The sequence below is a fragment of the Pelecanus crispus genome, chromosome 5, assembly GCF_030463565.1.
Source record: "Pelecanus crispus isolate bPelCri1 chromosome 5, bPelCri1.pri, whole genome shotgun sequence".
In the NCBI taxonomy this organism is placed as follows: domain Eukaryota; kingdom Metazoa; phylum Chordata; class Aves; order Pelecaniformes; family Pelecanidae; genus Pelecanus; species Pelecanus crispus.
Genome location: NC_134647.1, coordinates 50,562,783 through 50,582,541, shown reverse-complemented (window position 1 = coordinate 50,582,541; position 19,759 = coordinate 50,562,783). Strand labels below are relative to the sequence as shown.

The 19,759-nt window shown below is 36.4% G+C and overlaps 1 protein-coding gene across 1 annotated transcript in view; it reads left to right on the top strand.

Moving 5' to 3' along the window:
- The window catches only part of SWT1 (SWT1 RNA endoribonuclease homolog), a 40,558-nt gene that overhangs the window by 10,108 nt on the left and 10,691 nt on the right, over window positions 1-19,759 (top strand). The window contains exons 9-16 of the mRNA XM_075710947.1: window positions 867-1,055; window positions 1,630-1,723; window positions 4,026-4,162; window positions 4,995-5,146; window positions 6,417-6,555; window positions 7,697-7,842; window positions 9,191-9,399; window positions 11,695-11,823. Of these exons, the coding sequence (XP_075567062.1) occupies window positions 867-1,055; window positions 1,630-1,723; window positions 4,026-4,162; window positions 4,995-5,146; window positions 6,417-6,555; window positions 7,697-7,842; window positions 9,191-9,399; window positions 11,695-11,823 (1,195 nt within the window). The remainder of the gene's footprint in view (window positions 1-866; window positions 1,056-1,629; window positions 1,724-4,025; window positions 4,163-4,994; window positions 5,147-6,416; window positions 6,556-7,696; window positions 7,843-9,190; window positions 9,400-11,694; window positions 11,824-19,759) is intronic.

Here is a 19,759-nt window from a genome sequence, read left to right as displayed (position 1 = left end):
CATACTAGGAATGGTGTTGCATTGTGTACGCTGGGATGCCTTTTTTAGAGTATTGCAGCTCCTAATTTCTGGTCTTGCACCAGACCCATGATGCGAAAGGTTCAGAAGGTTGCTGATTCCTGACCTACTTATTACAAAGCAGATGGATATTAATGTATTTTTTCAAAATTGTATTCTTATAGTGTGAATGGGAGAGAAAGCAGTTGAAGTTATTTGTCGTGGGTGGACCAACAGAACAGTCATTAAATTTCTGATTTACCATGTATTTCATATATAGTAGTTTGAAAGTTCAAACCATACTTCCATACAAATAAAACTGTGGTCCAATATCCATACTTCCTGTTCCTTGCTTAGGAATGCTGTTTGGCAATTAGCACAAAGCTTTGCTCCTTTTATTTGACAGTTGGTTTTGCACAGTGACTGTTGTAGTTATTCAGGTATTTTCAGCCTGTTCTTTCAGCTGCTGTCACCTTGCTTTAATATCTTACAGTGAGTGTGTGATAGGATGTTAATTGCTGCAGATGTATTTTACAACATCACTACACACTGTTGTCAAAGTATTCTGTTGATTGAAATAGGTTATTCCTTTTTTTTGCCTAATACTGTAATTTTTACACGTGACCAATGTAGTGCCAGTTTGAGGTTAGATTAGAAAGGGGAAACTTGGCCTTTTTCAGTTGGTCATTTTTTAATGCTAGATACTTTTGGAATATGAAAACTACTGGCAAAAAAGGTAAGTGTGAGCTTACATAAATATGAAGTTTCAATTAAAAGTTAACTGTAGTAGTTTGTGTGGCTTTTCAAAATGTCTTTTTTTTTTTGGTTGGGTTTGTTGTTCTTGGTTTTGTTTTTTTTTTCCCTTCCAGGGGTTGGCAGACTTGCATTAATAATTCCTTGGGTCGTCCTGCAAGAGCTGGACAACTTGAAGAAAGGGAAAATGTTGCAGCATGTTCGGGACAAAGCTATCCCTGCAGTCCAGTTCATCTACATGTGTCTCAAAAATCAAGATTCAAAATTGTGGGGGCAATCCATGCAGCTTGCTTCTCAAAAAATATGTAATATATGTGCAATCAATTTGTTTTGGGTACTTAATCCTTGCAGTTCACCTAGTGTGAACCTTAGCACTAAACTTTGAGTTTAATACAGTCTTCACTCTACAGTTTGCTAACTAAAATTAGCGAATAGCTTACAGCAGCCTTCAGAGCATATCCAAGGCTATAGTATGCAAATACCTTCTTCAGATTAGTGTTTTGTTCACTGTTGTTTTATCAATTGTTTCTCACTTTTGACTGCATCTGTTGCCAAGTGGGGGATTTCTTAATGAAAATTCATCTAGTTAGTACTTTTACCTATGAGCTAAGGATATGTTGTGTGCTTTTGCTTTTGACGCAGTCATCACAAAGTCTAACATACTCAAATTTACATGTGGCTCATTTGACGTTTTCTGGCAAAACCATAGTGTTTTTGAGTGGAGTAGTACCTAAGGATTCAAGGCTTGTGCTTAATATACACTTCTCTGTCCTTGCTTGGGGAGTATTAAATTTAAAAACAGTACCATGACTACACTGAAGTATTTCTTATGTTGAGTTACTTCTGAACATGTCAGCACTGTCTTAACTAAATTTGCAGATGGCCTGAGTGATGAGAACAATGATGATCGTGTTTTACAATGTTGTCTGCAGTATCAGAACCTCTTTCCTCAAGCTGTTGTGATACTCTGCACGTGAGTTCCTGTGTGGTTTTAGGTCTATTATGAGCTGTAAGGTAGTCTTATGCTAAATACAGCATTTTCAAATCATATCTTAAAATGAAGAGCTGCTTCTGAAATAAGCTTTTTGAGGAGCAATCACCCTCTTAAAAGCTAGAGTAGAAGGAGCAAGTAGAAGTACAAGGGTAAATTGCGCTTGACAAACCTGATCGCCTTCTACGACAAAGTAATCTGCATGGTTGATGTGGGGTGAGCAGTGGATGTTGTCTACCTGAATTTCTCCGAGGCTTTCGATACGGTTTCCCACAGCCTCCTCTTAGAGAAACTGATGCGTTACGGTCTGGACAAGTGGTCTGTGCAGTGGGTGGGGAACTGGTTGACAGGCCGCACCCAGAGGGTGGTGGCAAATAGCTCCTTTTCAAATTGGCAACGTGTCACAAGTGGGGTCCCCCAGGGATCGATATTGGGCCCAATGCTGTTTAATATCTTTATAAGTAATCTGGATGGTGGGATCAAGTGTACCCTGATGAAGTATGCTGATGATACCAAACTGACAGGAGGGAGAGCCACCCTGCAGGAAGACCTGGATAGGCTGGAAGAGTAGGCTAACAAGAACCTTATGAAGTTCAGCAAAGACAAGTGTAAGGTCTTGCACCTGGGAAAACATAATCCAGCAGTGAGAAGGGCCACAAAGATGATCAGAGGACTGGGAAGCCTGCCATATGAGGAAAAGCTGAGACAACTGGGTTTGTTCAGCCTTGAGAAAGAAGGCTTAGGGGAGACCTTATCACCGTGTTCCAGTATTTAAAGGGTGGCTACAAAGAAGATGGAGACTCCCTTTTTTACAAGGAGTCACATGGAAAAGATGAGGGGTAATGGGTACAAGTTACTTCTGGTGAGGTCTGATTAGATACAAGAGGAAAATTTTTCACAACGAGAACAATCAGCCATTGGAATAATCTCCCCAGGGAAGTGGTGGATTCCCCAACATTGGACACTTTCAAGATTCAGCTGGACAGGGTGCTGGGCCATCTTGTCTAGACTGTGCTTTTGCCAAGAAAGGTTGGACCAGATGATCCTTGAGGTCCCTTCCAACCTGGTATTCTGTGATGATAAAATAAAACACAAAGACTGTAGACCTTCATGTGCTTGAGGCCTGAATTAGAATTAAGTTTATTCAGTGTTCAATTCAAAAACTTTTTAAAGCACAGCTTTCACAGAGTTTATTCCAATTTATCATAAAAAATATTATTGGAGTTACAAAATTGAAAAAAATGTTAAAATGTTTGTATTAATGACTTAGATCCAGTAAGATACTTTGTTTCTGCCCGCCTCATTGGGGACAGTGATAAACATTGACAAGGGTTAATGTTATAATGGGGGAAGATGGAGATAAATTTGCTCTGGTTTGGGGAGAGTGATGAGCATTGAAGATTAGTCCTAGAAAGAGAAAAGATGGAGATAGATTTGCCTCTGTGCTTGTTCTGTGAGGATAACAGCTGACTTCAGAGTATTGATTCTCGATTTGATGCAAATCACGTGAAGCTAGTTTTTAAGGGCTAATATTCCTTGACAGGTACTGTAAACAGCTTGCTTTGGTCTTTGCTAAAACCTGCATAGTCAGTAAGTGGGCGTTAAGACCCTAGGTATCAGTTGGTTTGTGTAAGGTGACGTGCGTGGATTGGGTTGCTGCTGAAAATACTATTTCAATCGCAGTATTGGTAGGGCTATTGATAATGATTTTAGGTTTCTCTGAGTAAAGAACAGGAGATGACTTCAGAAGTGCTTTTCATCTGAAAATCCCTTTATCCTTTATCATCATAAGCAATGGAAATCTTTGAGAAATTGCTAGGATCCAACTTGGTACTGCATCTTTAACAGTTCTGCTGGAGCAGTGTATAATTCAGGGCGGCATTTGGGACAATGATTTGGCCAGTAGAACAGTAAAAAAGGGTGTCGAAAATGAGGATTTATTGTAGCAATTGAATAAGATATTACTGTCTTAGAATCATTGCCTTGTTTGCATTCTAAGATCATAGCAACTAGGCATCATTGCTGTAGTATTTATAGCTGTTTTTTTAAGCACACGTAGAGCCTGAAACATTTTTCAGTATGTTTCTATTTTTTTTCAGAATAGCTGCTTTAGTTAATTTTCTGGTTTACTGTTTTGAACTGTTTCTAGTTGCTTGAGAAAGAAAACTTCATATATAATGAAGCTCACAAAATAAGCTTACTGAAGGCAATTTTTTCAGTGTGTTGCTTTTATTACTTGCTATGTAATAATGTCAGTTTTATGTCAACAATTCTCTTCTCCTAGGGATGATAAAAATTTATGTAACAAAGCCATTGTGAGTGAGGTCAAGGCATTCTGCAAAGCTGACTTGGTTACTGCTCTACAGAATCTGAATGTAAATAGGCACCAGAACTGTGTTGAGCTGCAACAGTCAAAATCTGGTAAGTTTGTTTAATGTGCATGTATACATGTGCTGTTTTTTGAGAGACATAATAATTAGTGTAGGAGGGGGAGAATAGTTTCTACTATAACTTCAGTTTTAATGTACTTTGAATCCTTAGGAATGCTTTTTCTTTGGGGCAGACTTTTTATTTTCAAATTTAAACAATTTTTTGAATGTTTGAGACCTTTATTAAATAAACATCTGTCTGTTAAGAGTTCTCGGAAATTCAAATATGACTCTTTTTGTTTTATATTAAAAACACAACATGAATTTCATGTATTTATAGTTATTTAAAAGGTATCCTGAACTTTTTAGGACTGAAAAGACGTTTTTCCAGTTGAGGCAGTTTGGGTCCTATTCTTGGTAGTTGTAAAATTCAGTATGCTAAGATCACTCCTTACGTTTTTATGCTAATACCTTTACCTGCATCCCAGGCAGTAGAACTTGATTCTTGAGTTGCGTGTTCATTTTTCCAAAGGTACAAATACAGGTTGCAGTATTAAAAAGTGATTTTTCTTATGCTGATAACCCCACTGGCTGTATATGATCTAAGGTATTTAAGGAAAGAAGAAATGTGGAGTAAGATCACAAATGAATAATGGTCTGGGGAAGTCAGTTGTCTTGGTTAGTAGCTTATAATTAAAAATACCCACAGTACAAGTGGGTATAACTAGAAATACTTGAAACGTAGTTAGATGTAGCCCATCTGCTTTATAACATAAAGTGCAGTCTGTCTGTATTTATGGGGACAACTAATTTGTGTACTAGCAACATAAATTAGATGTAGAAACAGTTGCAATAAGTACCTTTTCTTATCATTGGTTTGACAGATGCAGAATTTGAGAAAACAGAAAGAGGTGATGCTAGTCTTACTGCACGATTCCCTAATGTACTTCCAGACCTTGAAAAGAACTTAGGAGAAGCTTTATCTTGTATTTTGGAGACTGAAATGAAAATTGCATTCGGAAACCTATGGATGGAGGTGGTTTCTTATGTCATCTTGCTTGATATTTCAAGTATTAAGACATTTAAATGTCCTTGGTATTTTAATTGTATTAGTACCTGTGCTAAGCCGAACAGTGAAGTCATCTAGTTCACTAACATAACAATTCACTGACAGTGAACAGTTCAGTGTTCAGTTTTACTATTTCTTTTTGTAACGAGATCTTTCTATTTGACCAGTAATGACTGTGCAGTATTTTAATAGTCTTTTAATAAAGACTGTTTAGTGTGAATTTTCAGAACTCTTTTTATTAGTTGCTTTAAATTTCTATTTCGGCTTTTCTAGTATGATTAAATCACTACATTGTAAATATGTCCTTCAAGAAATTATTCCATCACGTTTTACGTAATATTGAGGTGCTGTTGTTGCAGGCACTTCTTCCCCATCAGAACATATGTTTTTAGATACCATGTGGATAAAATTGTTCACAGCTAAATTGGTTAAAATGCAGATACAGAATTACAAGGGTGTTAACGAGAACGTCCAAACACTCACTCTTTCATTGTTAACAGAAAATAAATACTCATGTACAAGGCACTTTCGAATTATCCATGCTTTGATTTAGATTCCATTTTGTAGCTGGTAGGGATTAGTTAGAAGTTTAAATTTATTGCAGATAAGCCTCTGTGGCTTTCAAAAAAATACCAAAAAAATTATTTGCATGGGGTGACTGTTGTTCCACAAGATAGAGCTTTGATTAGCTGTTAAGCTTTTAGGCCCTTCTGATTAACTTAGTTGATTTCTGTTAACATCTTTTCAAACTCTGGTTTCACTTGGTAGTAATAAATTTCAATTTTATTGCAATATGCATATATTACTTCATGTGTATATAGTCACAGCTAGGAAAAGTATGTTTATTTTTACTTTAGAAAATCAAAGGTCTATTTACTGTTGTTCTGACTTTTGTACACAAGTAACACATTAAATCACTTTAAGAGATAACTCCAGAATATTTGAAATGTTTGAGAAAAGGGGAACCAAAAATCACAAAAAAGTTGAAAGATTATTATTGTACACTGAACACTTCTACATGAGCATTTCTGTTTAACCCATGATGCTATTGAATCAAATCTTTTTTAATAGATAAACTTGTTAAATCTGAATATAGCCTTATTTCTCAGGAATCATTGAAGTTCTACTTCAGCAAGCACAAATCATAACATTATTGAAGAACAGAGCACTTGTGAAATGTATAGGGATATGTCTATGTGAAAATCAGCCTTTGAATTTATAACGTATTATCTTTCAGATACTGTATCTGAAGCCACCATGGACATTAGCAAACTTGCTGAAGTGTTATAAAAAACACTGGATGGCTGTTTTTGGTTATGTTGTGCCAAGGAGTTTACTTTCAGCCATTGATTGTCTCTATAAACATCTTTGTACAGGTAAGAATCTCTGAGAACGTTAGTTGTAAACTTGTAAAAGACCTCACCGTTCTGGTTTTAGTTGTTACAGAAGTAGACACTTTGAAAAGGCAAGTCCTCTGTATGTTTAAATGGTAATGTGTTCCATGCACTCCTGCTTTTTTTTCAATTTAAGATTATCCAAATGGAGCCATACCTTGGACAGTCTTACCTGCTTTTGTATTGATCCACAGTTTATTCCCGGATGGGTAACAAAATCCCAACACTGTTTTTGTAGCCTTAAAGCCAGAATTGAACTGAAATTGATGAGCTATGAATTACATTTAAAAAACAAGGGAGAAAAAAAAGAAAGCTTGTGCCAAGGTCAAGTCTGTCCAGACCCTGGTCCCCGATGGTCTAAATATCACCTGCAAAAATAATGAAAATTATTTCTGAAATGTTTCTTTTCTTTTTTTTTTTTGTTTGTAATTCAGCGTTCTGCTGGCTTTTTTCTACTTCTTATACAAAGGCAGTAAAAGCAAATGTATGGACACTATCAGGCATGTAGGAATTTATTTCACACATCTCTATGTGCCTGCAAAAATCAGGGGGGAAAAACATTTTAATGAATATATATATATAAATGGTCACCAAAGTCTCTGAACTGTTTTTAAAAAAGGAAATAATCTTTCTCCTTCCTTTGCCACCATGTTATGTGTGGCCAAATGATCTGCATTTGCCAGATAAATTATGGAGGAGTAAAAACTACTTAATGTGATAGATGAGGGTAGGGAGGTTTGTTTTAAAAAACAAAAAAAAAGCCAACAAAAAAAAACCTCAAATCCTTTCATTTTTTTAAAGATGTCTTTAAGAATTTGATTTTAACAGAAATACCTCTTTTGGGATATTGCTGTTCTGCAGATTATTTTAGATATGCCAGTTGATCCTCTTGCCAGATCCTGGTATAAATTTGGAAGACTTGATTAAGAAGTGAGAAATCTTAACGTCGCACATGTTTCTCTTGAGACTGTTTTATCTAATGCTTCTGAACCATTTTGAAGGTTTTTTATGTGCTTCAGTTAATCCAAATATTTGAGTATTAAATTTGCCTCCTAAGATTGGTAACTCTTAAAATCTAATACTTTTTTTTTTCCTGTTCCCTATACTACTGTCTAAATATAAGGTAAAACAGTCGACTCCTCAACAGCGGGTATCTTGCTCCAGGAGTCCAAAAAATTACTCCATGCTTTCAGTTCAAGGTCAGACTATAATGGTGTACTTCCCCAGGCTTACGCTGAAGTGAATAAGCTATACCAAACACTTACAGAGGTAAGGGGAGCTTTAGTATTCATTCACCTACCGTCTTCTTGAAGTTGCTCCATGTTCATATCGCAAACCTGGCTTAGATTTCTAAAGTATTCCCATAATTTCAACAAATTATTGCTGGAAATGTTGTTGCTAGAGTGTTTTCAAAATTAATAGACCCCAAATTTAACTTTTATTTTCAAGTAGCAAATATATGTATATGCTTGGTAGACTTTTTTTTTCCCTAATATAGATCTGTTAGTATCAGGAGGGTGACTGAAAAACATTATTTAGCTGCTTTCAGGAAAAATGTCTTAGTTTGCTATTTTATTTGTAGCTGATGGAAGAGTGGCTTAAAGATTAAGACTAAAACTAAAATTGTTGTTTCTACGTCTGACATTGATCCAATACTACTATTCCTAGGTGTGTTATTTCAGCTTTCATTGTCTTGATAGCTCTGGTGCTGAAGAAAGGACTTGCTTGTATCATGTGCTTTGTGACAGTTAATGGGGGGGTGTCCTGGTACCTTTTATGTTCTGAGAAGTATGTTTTCCAGCTCATCTCTGAGTTGCTGTGGAAGAAATTTCAGTGTCTTGGTTTGTGGTTACTATTAGTTCCATATGTAATGGCATAAAAAAAATGGAATAATGAGCATGGATGACTTGAAATATTTCTACATATGGGAAAGAATACAGGTCAGAATATCTGTAAAAAGTTCTTTTCAGTTTTGGAGAAAGCTGAAGGGGAAAGGAAGAAGGTTGTCAAGGAAAGATGATCTGGGGAGTCTTGATTGTCTTCTGTGCGCATTGCAGTCAGCCAATTTAGTCTGCAGTTCTGTGAATGGTGCTGCCATAAGAAGCAGATTTTCTGTCTGAAAACTTGTTTCCTGCTGTCCTTGTCCTGACAAATGTTTGACTTCACAAAGAACTGCCCTTATACAGACTAGGTTGTGTCAGATCAGTTTCAGTTTAACCTGGACAAATTTTTCTGAACCAGTTTACCAAATGAGTAGATGAATACTTTGTGCTGTTGCAGAGGAAAATGTGCCATCGGTCGTGGGACAGGGAGTAAAGTAAGAAGCAGTTCTCATTTATCACCAGCATTTCCATGCCTGAGAAGCTTTGGCATAGGGTTTCCTTTTGCTTCCATTGCCTATCTGTAGAAATACCACTATATACATATAGAAGAAAGACTTGGTGAAAAACTGAGAGATGCTTTAGATGCAGAGACTATCATAAAGATGGTTATGACTAGAAGATATCTGCCTTGCTTTTTTGAGCATTGCTTTTAAAAAAAAAAGTAGATGTGTTCAAGGTTTCTTAAGTTAGGAATGATATGTACTCATTATTTGTTTGCTAAACTGTTTTATAAGGTGAAGTCAGACAGTGAGCAGGATTTATCAGAAGACACCATGGTTCTTTCAGAAAATGCTGTATGTGAAAAAATGGAAGCAATGACACCAAATCTTCAAAGCTGTGAAGAAAAAAAGTCACATCCAAGCTTTCATGTAGCTCAGGAAAACAGGCACCAGGAAATCTGGTCAGTCCTTGAAGCTGTATGGAATACAATAAACTTGTACAGGTACGGTATGCTAAAGAAATTCAGAACTTCTACATAAGCTTACATAATTTTCAAACAGACACGCTTTAGAAAATTGCATTTTTTTTTTCCTATTTTAGGGAAGAAGCTATTAGTAGTTAGTGAAATTTGACAAAAAAAAATCACACAATTTATCACACAAAGAAGTTAGGAGCATACAAATTGTTATGTGGATGCAGTCAGTGATCTGTCTAGTCTGTTGCTCTTTTTCTGGACAGTGGCTGAAATAAGTTGCATTAGAGAATGGTGTAAGAGCCACGAATGTGAGACATCCATGGAAATCTCATCTTTATCCATAAAAAAGAGGCATTCGAGCTCTAAATTTTCTCATGGTTATTTTCTTTCCAAATCCTGTGGAGGTATACTAGCCTATGCAAAATTGTTTACCTTTTTTTTTAAACTTTAATAAATTTGAAATAAAATAAGTTTTCTTGTTAAGCAAAATCCTTCACTCTATAAAATCCAAATGCAGAATCTAGTGATGAATTTCCTTTCTCATTGTCCTGGTTTCAGCTGGGATAGAGTTAATTTTCTTCCTAGTAGCAGGCATAGTGCTGTGTTTTGGATTTAGAATGAGAAGAATGTTGATAACACGCTGATGTTTTAGTTGTTGCTAAGTACTGCCTATGCTAGTCAACAACTTTTCAGCTTCCCATGCTCTGCCAGGTGCACAAGAAGCTGGGAAAGGGGCACAGCCAGAAGAGTTGATCCAAACTGGTCAAAGGGCTATTCCATACCATATGATGTCATGCTTAGCATATAAACTGGGGGGGTTGGCCGGGGAGCAGCGATCGCTGCTCAGCAACTGTCTGGGTATCGGTGGGCGGGTAGTGAGCAATTGCATTATGCATCACTTGCTTTATTTTTATTATTATTATTATTATTGTTGTTGTTGTTGTTGTTGTTGTTATGTTATTATATTGTTATTATATTGTTATTGTTATCATTACTATTTTACTTTATTTCAATTATTAAACTGTTCTTATCTCAACCCAGGAGTGTTTCTCACTCTTACTCCTCCAATTCTCTCCCCCACCCCACCGGGGCAGGGGGAGTGAGCGAGCAGCTGCGTGGTACTTAGTTGCTGGCTGGGGCTAAACCACGACACTCATCTGAACTAAAAATTGCATGAAATTAAACCCCCCTCATCTAGATGTTTTACCATTGTTAGTATTTTGGTTATTTTTGAAAAATCTGCTTGAAAATCACTAAGATGCCATGCTTTTGGATGCTATCACAAAATCTGAATAGATACTGTGTTTTCTTTTTGTAATCTTAGTCTGAAATCTTTTCAAAGGAGGGACACTGAAGTTACATCAAGCACAAAGAAGCTCCATTTTTGGTGGTCTGTTAAGGACTCACCTAATAAACAGTGATAATGACTCTACCAATGCCATTTCCACACTAGCATTTGAATGTGCTATAGAGCTGCACCAGTGTAAGTCCTCTGGGCTTACACCAGGGCAAATTAATCTGAATTGAAGCTGGTTAGGAGATGGCTTGGTGTCGTGTTGAGGTCAGCTGAGGATCTGTGCCAGAGAACAGTCTCTTACTTAACAGTTCTCTTACTGGGATAGTAATGGTGAATTTGAAGGTTTCATATAGGCGTAAAAGAAAAACTCTTTCAAGTGTACCACTTTACAATGAAAATGCAACTGAACTGTTGGCTCTTTCCACCTGTTAAGCACCATGCTGTGAAAAGGGAATAAAATTTTAGAATCAACTGTCACTTCACACTCTTCTTGCTCACATCAAGAAAATCCTATTTGTCTCTCATCTGTGGGGATAATTCTTTATGAGTGCACTGCACCTCATCGTCCCAACGCAACTATTGTGGGGAAGGTGTCAAGCCAATTCCAATAAATCTGGAGCATGAAGCTGTTTGTAAAATTGATGGAAAGCACTTTGCTCCTTTAACCTAACAATTCTCTTCTAAGAGAGACTTACTCAGGTGTGCTCAGGTGGTGCATGAAGAGACTGTTTCATTCCTAAGTGAAGTTTATTGATAAGTCTATTTAAGTCAAAGGTAAAATAGTGTTACAGAATACAGTTGCCAAGGAAAATTTTAAACAGAAGTACAATTGTAGGGTATGGTCTTTCTACTATTTATTCTAAGACTATTGTAGATAACATGGTTTTAGTATAGATTTACATTTGACTGTGGGGTTTTTTTCAGTCAAAATATAGTGCATACAATAGATACTGGGTTTGTCTGAATTTTGAGGATTTTCATTAACTGCTTTTCAATGTCTCTTCTTTCTTTCTTTTTAATATTAGTATTGAAATTTTCCAAAAGTTGGACCCCAACACAGTAACTTCGACTGCAAAGTCTTCATTTGAAGAAGCTTTTTTAGGTCTGCAGAAACTGTTGGCAGCTGTGAATGATATCCGTGAAGGAATTAGAAGGTAAGTATTCAAGCTAGTCATAAAAGCTAGTAACAGTCACTTAAAGTCATAAAAGTCACTGAAGTCTTTTGATGCCAAACTACAATTTATTATGTGTGCTTAGTTACATGATTTTCAGTAAAATCTTGATATCAAGTCTACCTAGAACCATTTCTTGGTAGCAAAAGAATAAGAAACTGTTGCAGACATTCAGACCTCTTGTAGTGAATTTTCTCTTCTATGACTAGGGACTTGTTTTCCAGTATTTGATGACGAGCCACTCGCCTCTGCTCAGAGTGTAACCGGAGCTGTGACATGATTAACGAATAGATTAGCTCTGATGGCAAGAACTTTGAATAATTCAAAACATTTGGTTTTCAAATGCAAGGCCCACAGGAATTGGGGCAAATTTCCAAAATAGTGAAGGACATAAAGTTTTGGGACCTCACGGTTAGCGATTCTAGAGTATTCTTCATGAGTCAAAACCTATATTGCAGCAGTAACAATGACAATCAGTCAGCTGGACCCTCACTTTAGGAGGGATACCATTTCCTCTGCCTTCCTTCTTTTCTAAAGAGCGCAGAATAATAAAAATGAAGCTTCGGAAAGAATAAGGTATCTACTGCGTAGTCTTAGCTTAGTCCTTTTTTTTTATAGCAATGAGGTTTATTCACCGGCAGGACCAGCTACAGAGGAATGCTTTACATTTACATTTAGAGCATTTACATGCTCTTACAATTGTGGAGTTCCCCAGTTTCCCATTGACTTTAAAGAGTGTTTGTAGGACTGGTTTGTAATTGTGGTTGAAGTTCCAGTAACTGCCATAAGCATCCTGAAGTGTTACAGGCCGTGAATCCGAGTGGCTGGAGCTAATTGATTTGGGAAAACAACACCACTTCACACACTTTTTTTGCATAGTAATGATGCAGATAGGTTAGCAAACTGTGAAATAGATGCATCCAAATGATTGGGCTTGCCCTGTACGTTAACAATCTGTCTTTTAAGTAAATGCTGAGGTATATTACATTTCTATTGTAGACTGTAACAACTTTGTTAGAGATTATCTAACAAGCATATAATTTTTTTCAAGAAGTGTTCTTTCTATCATTCTGCCGTAGTAGCGAGCTTTTAAACTTGCATTGTCAGTACTTAGCAGTGTTCATTACAATCTTTGCTGAAGTATCACAGTCTTTATGCTATAGTTATGGTTATTCCAGGTGTGAAGTGTGAGGTCTGACCTGTCAAGGCACTTCAGAAGTCTGAAGCAGGGATCTGGAGCTCTGTCACTTGGAACTTGAGCTAGTTTTCATCTGTAACTGCTAGAATTTTTTTTTTTCCCATAAAAATTGTGATAGAATCATGCAAACATTTGCTTCACTTGTCACCACTCCCAAAAAAGTTTTCATTGCTTTTTTTTCATTATGGTCAAAAGAGTATTTCTTTAATTAAAATGTTCCAGTAAAATATATATTCTGTAAGTCCCGTACAAGCTTAAAGGTACACTCATGTGAAGTAGTGTGTTCACATGAGCATAAAAGACCATCCCTGCATCAGTAGTGTTACAGCCTAAGTTATACGTTTGATTTTTTTCTGTAGAGCACACTAATAGTGGGACAAATCTATTTAAAGAATTGTTGTCTTTCTTTCAAACATAAATGGTCTAAGTATTATGAAAGTAGAAACAGAAAAATATGAGTAGAAATGTGAGCTAGAATAACTTGGTGGTAATTGATTCATTTTCATTGCTGATTGTTTGGTTTAGTACTCCCAGCTGAGATTAGATTTTAGTAGTGGCAATGTCATTTTTTTCTCTAAAGAAATTGTTTTAATAAAGCAGGTTACTGCTAAACTTGGTTCTTTTCATTCCAGTCCTAAAGTTCCTGCAAGAAATCCTGTGGTATCATTATATATGTGGTAGATGAGATTTAATGGGAATATGGTGCTTCAAGGTCATTATTTCTGTGTTACAGAGGTGTTTCATTAAAACTTCGTGTGGCTACAACAAAAGACATTTTTTATTTCTTTTAGTGAAAGCTACTTATCTCCTGCATTTCCTGTTATGGAAGAGCTCTGTAAAAATAAAAAAGTCTAACATTATATCGGAGAAGTCTACTTTACAAAAGATGTACTTTCTTGATTAGAGCCATTAGAATATATGGAGCAAAGATAAACAGGATTCTGTCATTTGACTTTATTTGAAATGGAGAGGCTATTTTCTGTTCCACATGATTACCATGACACTCAATAACATTTATGAAATGGCTTTAAAAATTCCTTTCATACTTCCTAAAATTTTCTTTTCTACCACTAAACTGAAATACAGTATTTATGCATCCAGGATGATTCTCAGAGTGAAGTAGTTTTCTTGCAAGGTTGCATTTAGAAATGCCTGCTCTGAGTTTGTTCTGCAGATTTGCAGTAGGGGGCATCGGTGGAGCAAGAAATTCAGAGAGACTGTAACATGTAATCTGGTTTAGTCTTGAGTGTAGGTATTTAAGTTAGTTTGAGAGTTCTGAGTAGGTTTTCCAAAGAGTCAGAAGCCATATTTATGACTCATTGTAGGTTTATATATATTACAGAGTATTAAAACAAAAAGTCTGAAGTTTTCAAAAGCGAGAGGCAGGCTCATTTTGCCTAGGTCGCTCAACCTTTCTAAAACTGAACTTAGAGTATATTTATTTTTCTTGATTTTTGAAAAAAATCCTTTCAGTGACTTATAGTTAATCTAATGGTGTGATTGCAGAAAAGGAGGTAGCTGGAGAAAAAGTAGTGAAAAAGTTCTAGCTTGAATATTTGGAGGTAATACAGCTTTTAGTGATAAAATACAAGTGTTTTCGGTGTTACCTTCTATTCCTTGCTGTCCAGAACAAAGAAGAGAGAAACTGTCTTGTAAAAGTTTGGAAGTTTTACAAATAAGTTATATTGAAAGTCCAACTGCATTACAAGTTCAGATTTTTAGACTGTTAAAAACAATTAGGAAAGCGCAGTCACACTTCTTGAGATAAATGTGTGTAATGATACCCTTCCTCATAAAGAAAATACTACACTAGTGGCACTACTAGTGGCACTATTACAACTATGTAGACTTGATGACCAGAACATGTTTATGAAAAATATAGATATTTAAAAAGTGGAGGGGAAGAGCTGTTTCATGGAAGAGGTCTTATTAACAGCTTTTTGCATCTTACCCTATTTTTGTAACTTTTGTCATACCATACAGATTTTTAATTTTATCTTTGCTTCTTCTTCTGACAACATTGGTAGCAGAATGGTATTTATACTGCAAAATACTGCATGCCATAAATGTTTTACAGTGCTTCAGCTTTAAAATGAAGACAATAACTAGTATTGTTAGCAACTGTTGATAACCCAGCTGCTTCTTTTGGCAGCAGGAATGTATTTAAACAAGTATGAGTTAGTTGTCTCATCAAACATAGCTAATGCTCCCAGCCATTGTTGTATCAGTGTGTTCTTGAGATTTACTCACTTAAAAAGTGCACGTGAAATACCTATTTTCCACTTTTGACAGCAGAGGGTATTATATGTGTTGATGTATATTACTTTGACTAGCAATGAACAAAGATTATTAAACCCCTGAAATTTATACTTCAAGTCAAATTGTAAAACCATGACATGTTTTGAAATAATTTTGGATTGAATAATATTTCTGACTGTTTTCAGTGATGGTTTACATTTGTGTTGTGTATTATTTCAGTTGGGTATTATTTGGAACCAGTTAACTAGGGGACCTAATTTAAGGTCTCTTAAATTAAATCTTTAAAATAAATGAAAATAATTATCTTCAAAAATCTTTAAAATAATTTCTTGGTTTTCAAGTAGCTCTTTGAGGCAACGGAAGTATTTCCAGAACTTGGGGTTTTCAAGTTTGTGACAAATCTTTCATGACTTACAGAAATTCTTCCACTGATTCGCCTGGAAGATGTTTGGGCCCTTCATCTTTGGAGAGAAGAGAGGTTTAAGTACTTATCACAGATAATTAACTGTTACAGATCTTGTTCTAAGTAGTGCAGAATGCCTTGCAAGGTATTGCTGCTGGGGGGTATATATATTTGAGATATATTTGACTCTATACTTAAATTACATCATAACTTTTCTCCACTTTCTGCGTGCAGGATGTGTTTCTCTTTTAACCTGTTGAAATTAATGTGTCGACCAATACCAGCAGAAGATTGGAAGTACTTGTAGGCTTTCGTGATCAGTCATCTGAAACATATTTTGTGTCTTGTTTCTGTTGAATTTTGCCATTAACATACTGATTGGAATATTCAGTACAGATAGCTTTCTTTACCCTTTCAAAGGCTTCAGCAGCAGCATTTAAATGTATCTGTAGGGGTTTGCATTAGCCGACATTTTCCCTTGGTTGAATATAACTTCTGATTCAAAGGTTTATATGCACCCCTAGGGAACTGTACATGTCTTCATGTTTCCTGCCCAAGTTACTTTTAAATAAGAAATCCTTGTTAACGGAAAAGAAAAAAGAAAGTTTAGTCTTTGGTGAATTGATATAGTTATTTCTAGTTTGATTTTTTTCATCTGTTCACTAAGAAGTAATTGGTTTGTTCACATGCCAACTTTAAAATCACTCACAATTTACAGCATATACTCTTAGATACAATGCTCAAATATTTATACTAATATAGTGTCAGATGTAAAAATATTTATCTGTTACTGCAGTAAGAAACCTGAATTCTGCTTTTCTAATATGTTATCTAAATGGAATTTCTCTCAGATTCCTAATGATTTTATTTGTTTGGAAAACACTGATTTAGACGAGGACCCCATAAACATTTGCAAATTAAAAATACAATTTTTTAAGATCTTCTCAGTAGTGGAGCAAAGTGTGTATCAGAACTAATCACTAAATTGAATGTTTTGGGATTAACTCCATGGAGCATTTTGACCAGCATAGTCAGACTGGCACGGCTGAGAGCAGGATTATGGTTGGATGAGCCATAAGGAGAATGTTGTATGTAGAAATGTCCCTCCTCAGGGGCCAGCACTAATGTGGAAACATCCCCTTTCTTACTAAGAAAAAACCACTTTATATCAGTAATAGCATTTCTGAAGCTCATCTTTCTGTAGTGTTGTATCCTTCAGTTCAATTATCTTGTCTGATACAGCTGAAAATGTGCAGTATCTGACAAAAGGTTTCCTCCTAATTGTAGTGTTTCCTCTCCTACATGGATTCTTTGACATGTCCTATTACATTTGAACTTAACCTACAGCCTTCTCTGCTGCCAGGGTCCAAATTTGTCCTTTACCCTTCTGCCTATTTTAATGAGAGCTGTAAGAAATTAAAAAGTTTCAAGACCTCTGCCATATACAGCTCAAATTGGCCAGCGCTTAACAAGGTGCAGGGCAGAGGTGATGCTGTGGCAGCTGCTTAAGCCTTGTTGCCTTTAAGCTAGTCTAAAAAGCAGAAAAGTTGGAATAAATGAGTTAGTTTTGTAAAAGCCATGTAAAGCTTGTGAAGCTAGGGAATTGGACTGACCTTATAAAGCTAGGGAATAGGCATCTAGACAAAGTGGCCCTAGGATCTGACATCTGAAGTACTTCCACAATAGAAGAAAGCACGAGCTTGACTTTATTTTGGGAAAAATACACTTAATTTTCCAAGAGGTTGATGTTGAACCAAACGCTGGCATGTGTTGGTCATTGTAACACCAGTTTGAGTCCCTTATTGCAGTGCAGCATAATGAGGAATTGTTAATAAGCCACAAAGAAGTTTTGGTTTTCCATTTCTCATCTTTTTGTTCCCCAGTCTTCTGACAGTGAAGTTAAACGGGGCTTTTAATGGGCTAAGCTGACTTTTATACAATTAAGGCATATTCCTTTTTTGATTAACCGCACGGATTTATCGAATTGGTTAATGCTTTATGACAGTCTTATCAGTCTTATGCCACAGGCGATTACATAGAACTGTTAAAGAGGAATGGCTCAGTGTGGCAAATACTGAGGTAGAGGTTTGGCCAGATTTGAGAGTGATTACCGTGTAGTCTCATACGACTTTTATCCATATGCTTTACTTGTCACAGCCCAGGTTTTTAGTGTTTGTGAGCAGCTGGCGGGCTGACCTGCTTTCACTGCCAGCTTGTTTTGTGGGTTTTTTTCCCTTCTATTTGATAAGTTAGTTTTCTGATCCTTTCCAGATGGGCTTTGCTTGTTTCCCAGGTCTTCTCTGCGCACAAGTGAGGAGCCACATCATGAGCTATTTCCTATCCATTTCCATTTTTTATTATCGTATCTTACACTCTGTGCATGTGTGTGGCATCAGATGAGTGACAGCACAATAGGTAAAGAAACATTCTGAGTGGTTTGTGAAGACCTATTGCTTATGTGATAGAAATCATTAAATCTGATTCTCCTTTCTCCCTTCTGCCCCAAGAACAATATCTAACCTCCATTTTGTAGCTGTTACCCATAGTCACTTTTTGTGGCTTTCTATGACAGGCTCTTCTCTACCTCATGTACTAAATATTTTCAGAAAACTGCATGGAACCATACTATCGTTTCTGGGCTGGATCAACAAATTGTATTTTAGTGGCTATCCAACTTTCATGTCACCCAGCATCCTTGCCAACACCTGCTCAGAGTGTGATGTTTGGATTAATTAAATGTTGAAGTACATAACATGGGGTCGTTTGTATTTTGGTTTTGCATGGCTGTGCTGATAGGAAAGGCAACAATTCAGTGGCTTTCCACCCTCTGCTTTTGAAATACGTTTGAGGTCATGTTGAGAGAGAAGAAAAAGCACTGGTTAGATATTGCAGTAGTCACAATAATGAGATTCAGATTGCTCATTAGAAGAATTTTACGTAAGAGCTCATTTGCTTCATGTATTATTAATTTAGAGGGTGTTCTCTAGACATAGTTCTATAGCCGAGACAGACTTTTTTTCACTGAGAAACTTGATGAAAATTAGATCAGTTTGATTTAGTGAAGTAACAGATGCAGAGTCGATGTGCATACAAACGTCCAGATTTCCCAATGTGCATCTTCTCTTAAAATTTCTGTTTTCTGTAACACAGAATGGTGGCTACAGGAGATGAAAGGAACATAAAATGATTAAAACCAGTAGACAGCAGTGGTGGTGTGAAATCATTGCCCTGCAGACAGGAATGTGTTACAGTTTTCTACAGAAAAATATAATCCAAGACTGGAGCTTGTATTCCAGTTCCTGTTTAGTTGAAAACAGCAATAAGCATGCTTTATGAATGTTGACCTGTTAAGAATTTGTGGGGGAAGTTACTGTGCAAGCTCTTCTCTCACCAACTTCTTTTCAGTACCTCTGTGTGTAGCAATGGTTCTTCCTTGAAAACAACAAATGACTTTTATTTGAAGATATTGTAAAGCTTTGAGCCAAATGTCAGACTTCTCATTTCATGTTATAAACCCAGAAGCAATTGTTGTCATAATCCAAGCAAACACCATAAAATAAGTTATAGGATTTAACATTAACTTACTTGTATGCTTATTGACACATTTTACTTTGTTTTTTTTTCCAAAGAACTGGAAGCACAGCTGGTTTGAGCATCCAGCTGGGATCTGGCAACTTATAGTGAGCTAAACCAATAATGTTAGCTGTTTGCTAGTACGCTTTGGTCACCAGTACAAAAATAAGTATGTTTTCCAATTTGATGTCCTGACAAGAAATGAATACGAAGAGTGGTGAGGGTTACCTTATTGAGTGCCTAAAGTGCATAGTCTGGGAAACATCAATGGAATAATTTTTAAGTCTGCAGCATCCTAACTGGTGTCAAGATTCAGATTCTCTAGTAATCATTGAAAAGTGCTCCCTTCAGTGAGAAAAGATCAAATACAGTGTATATGATGCTGGTGCTTTCATGGTGTTACGTTTGTGAAGGGAAAGGAAATGTGGGTGGCGTGTTGGCTGCTTACATACTCACAGTACAGTTCAAGATCAGTGCAACACCAG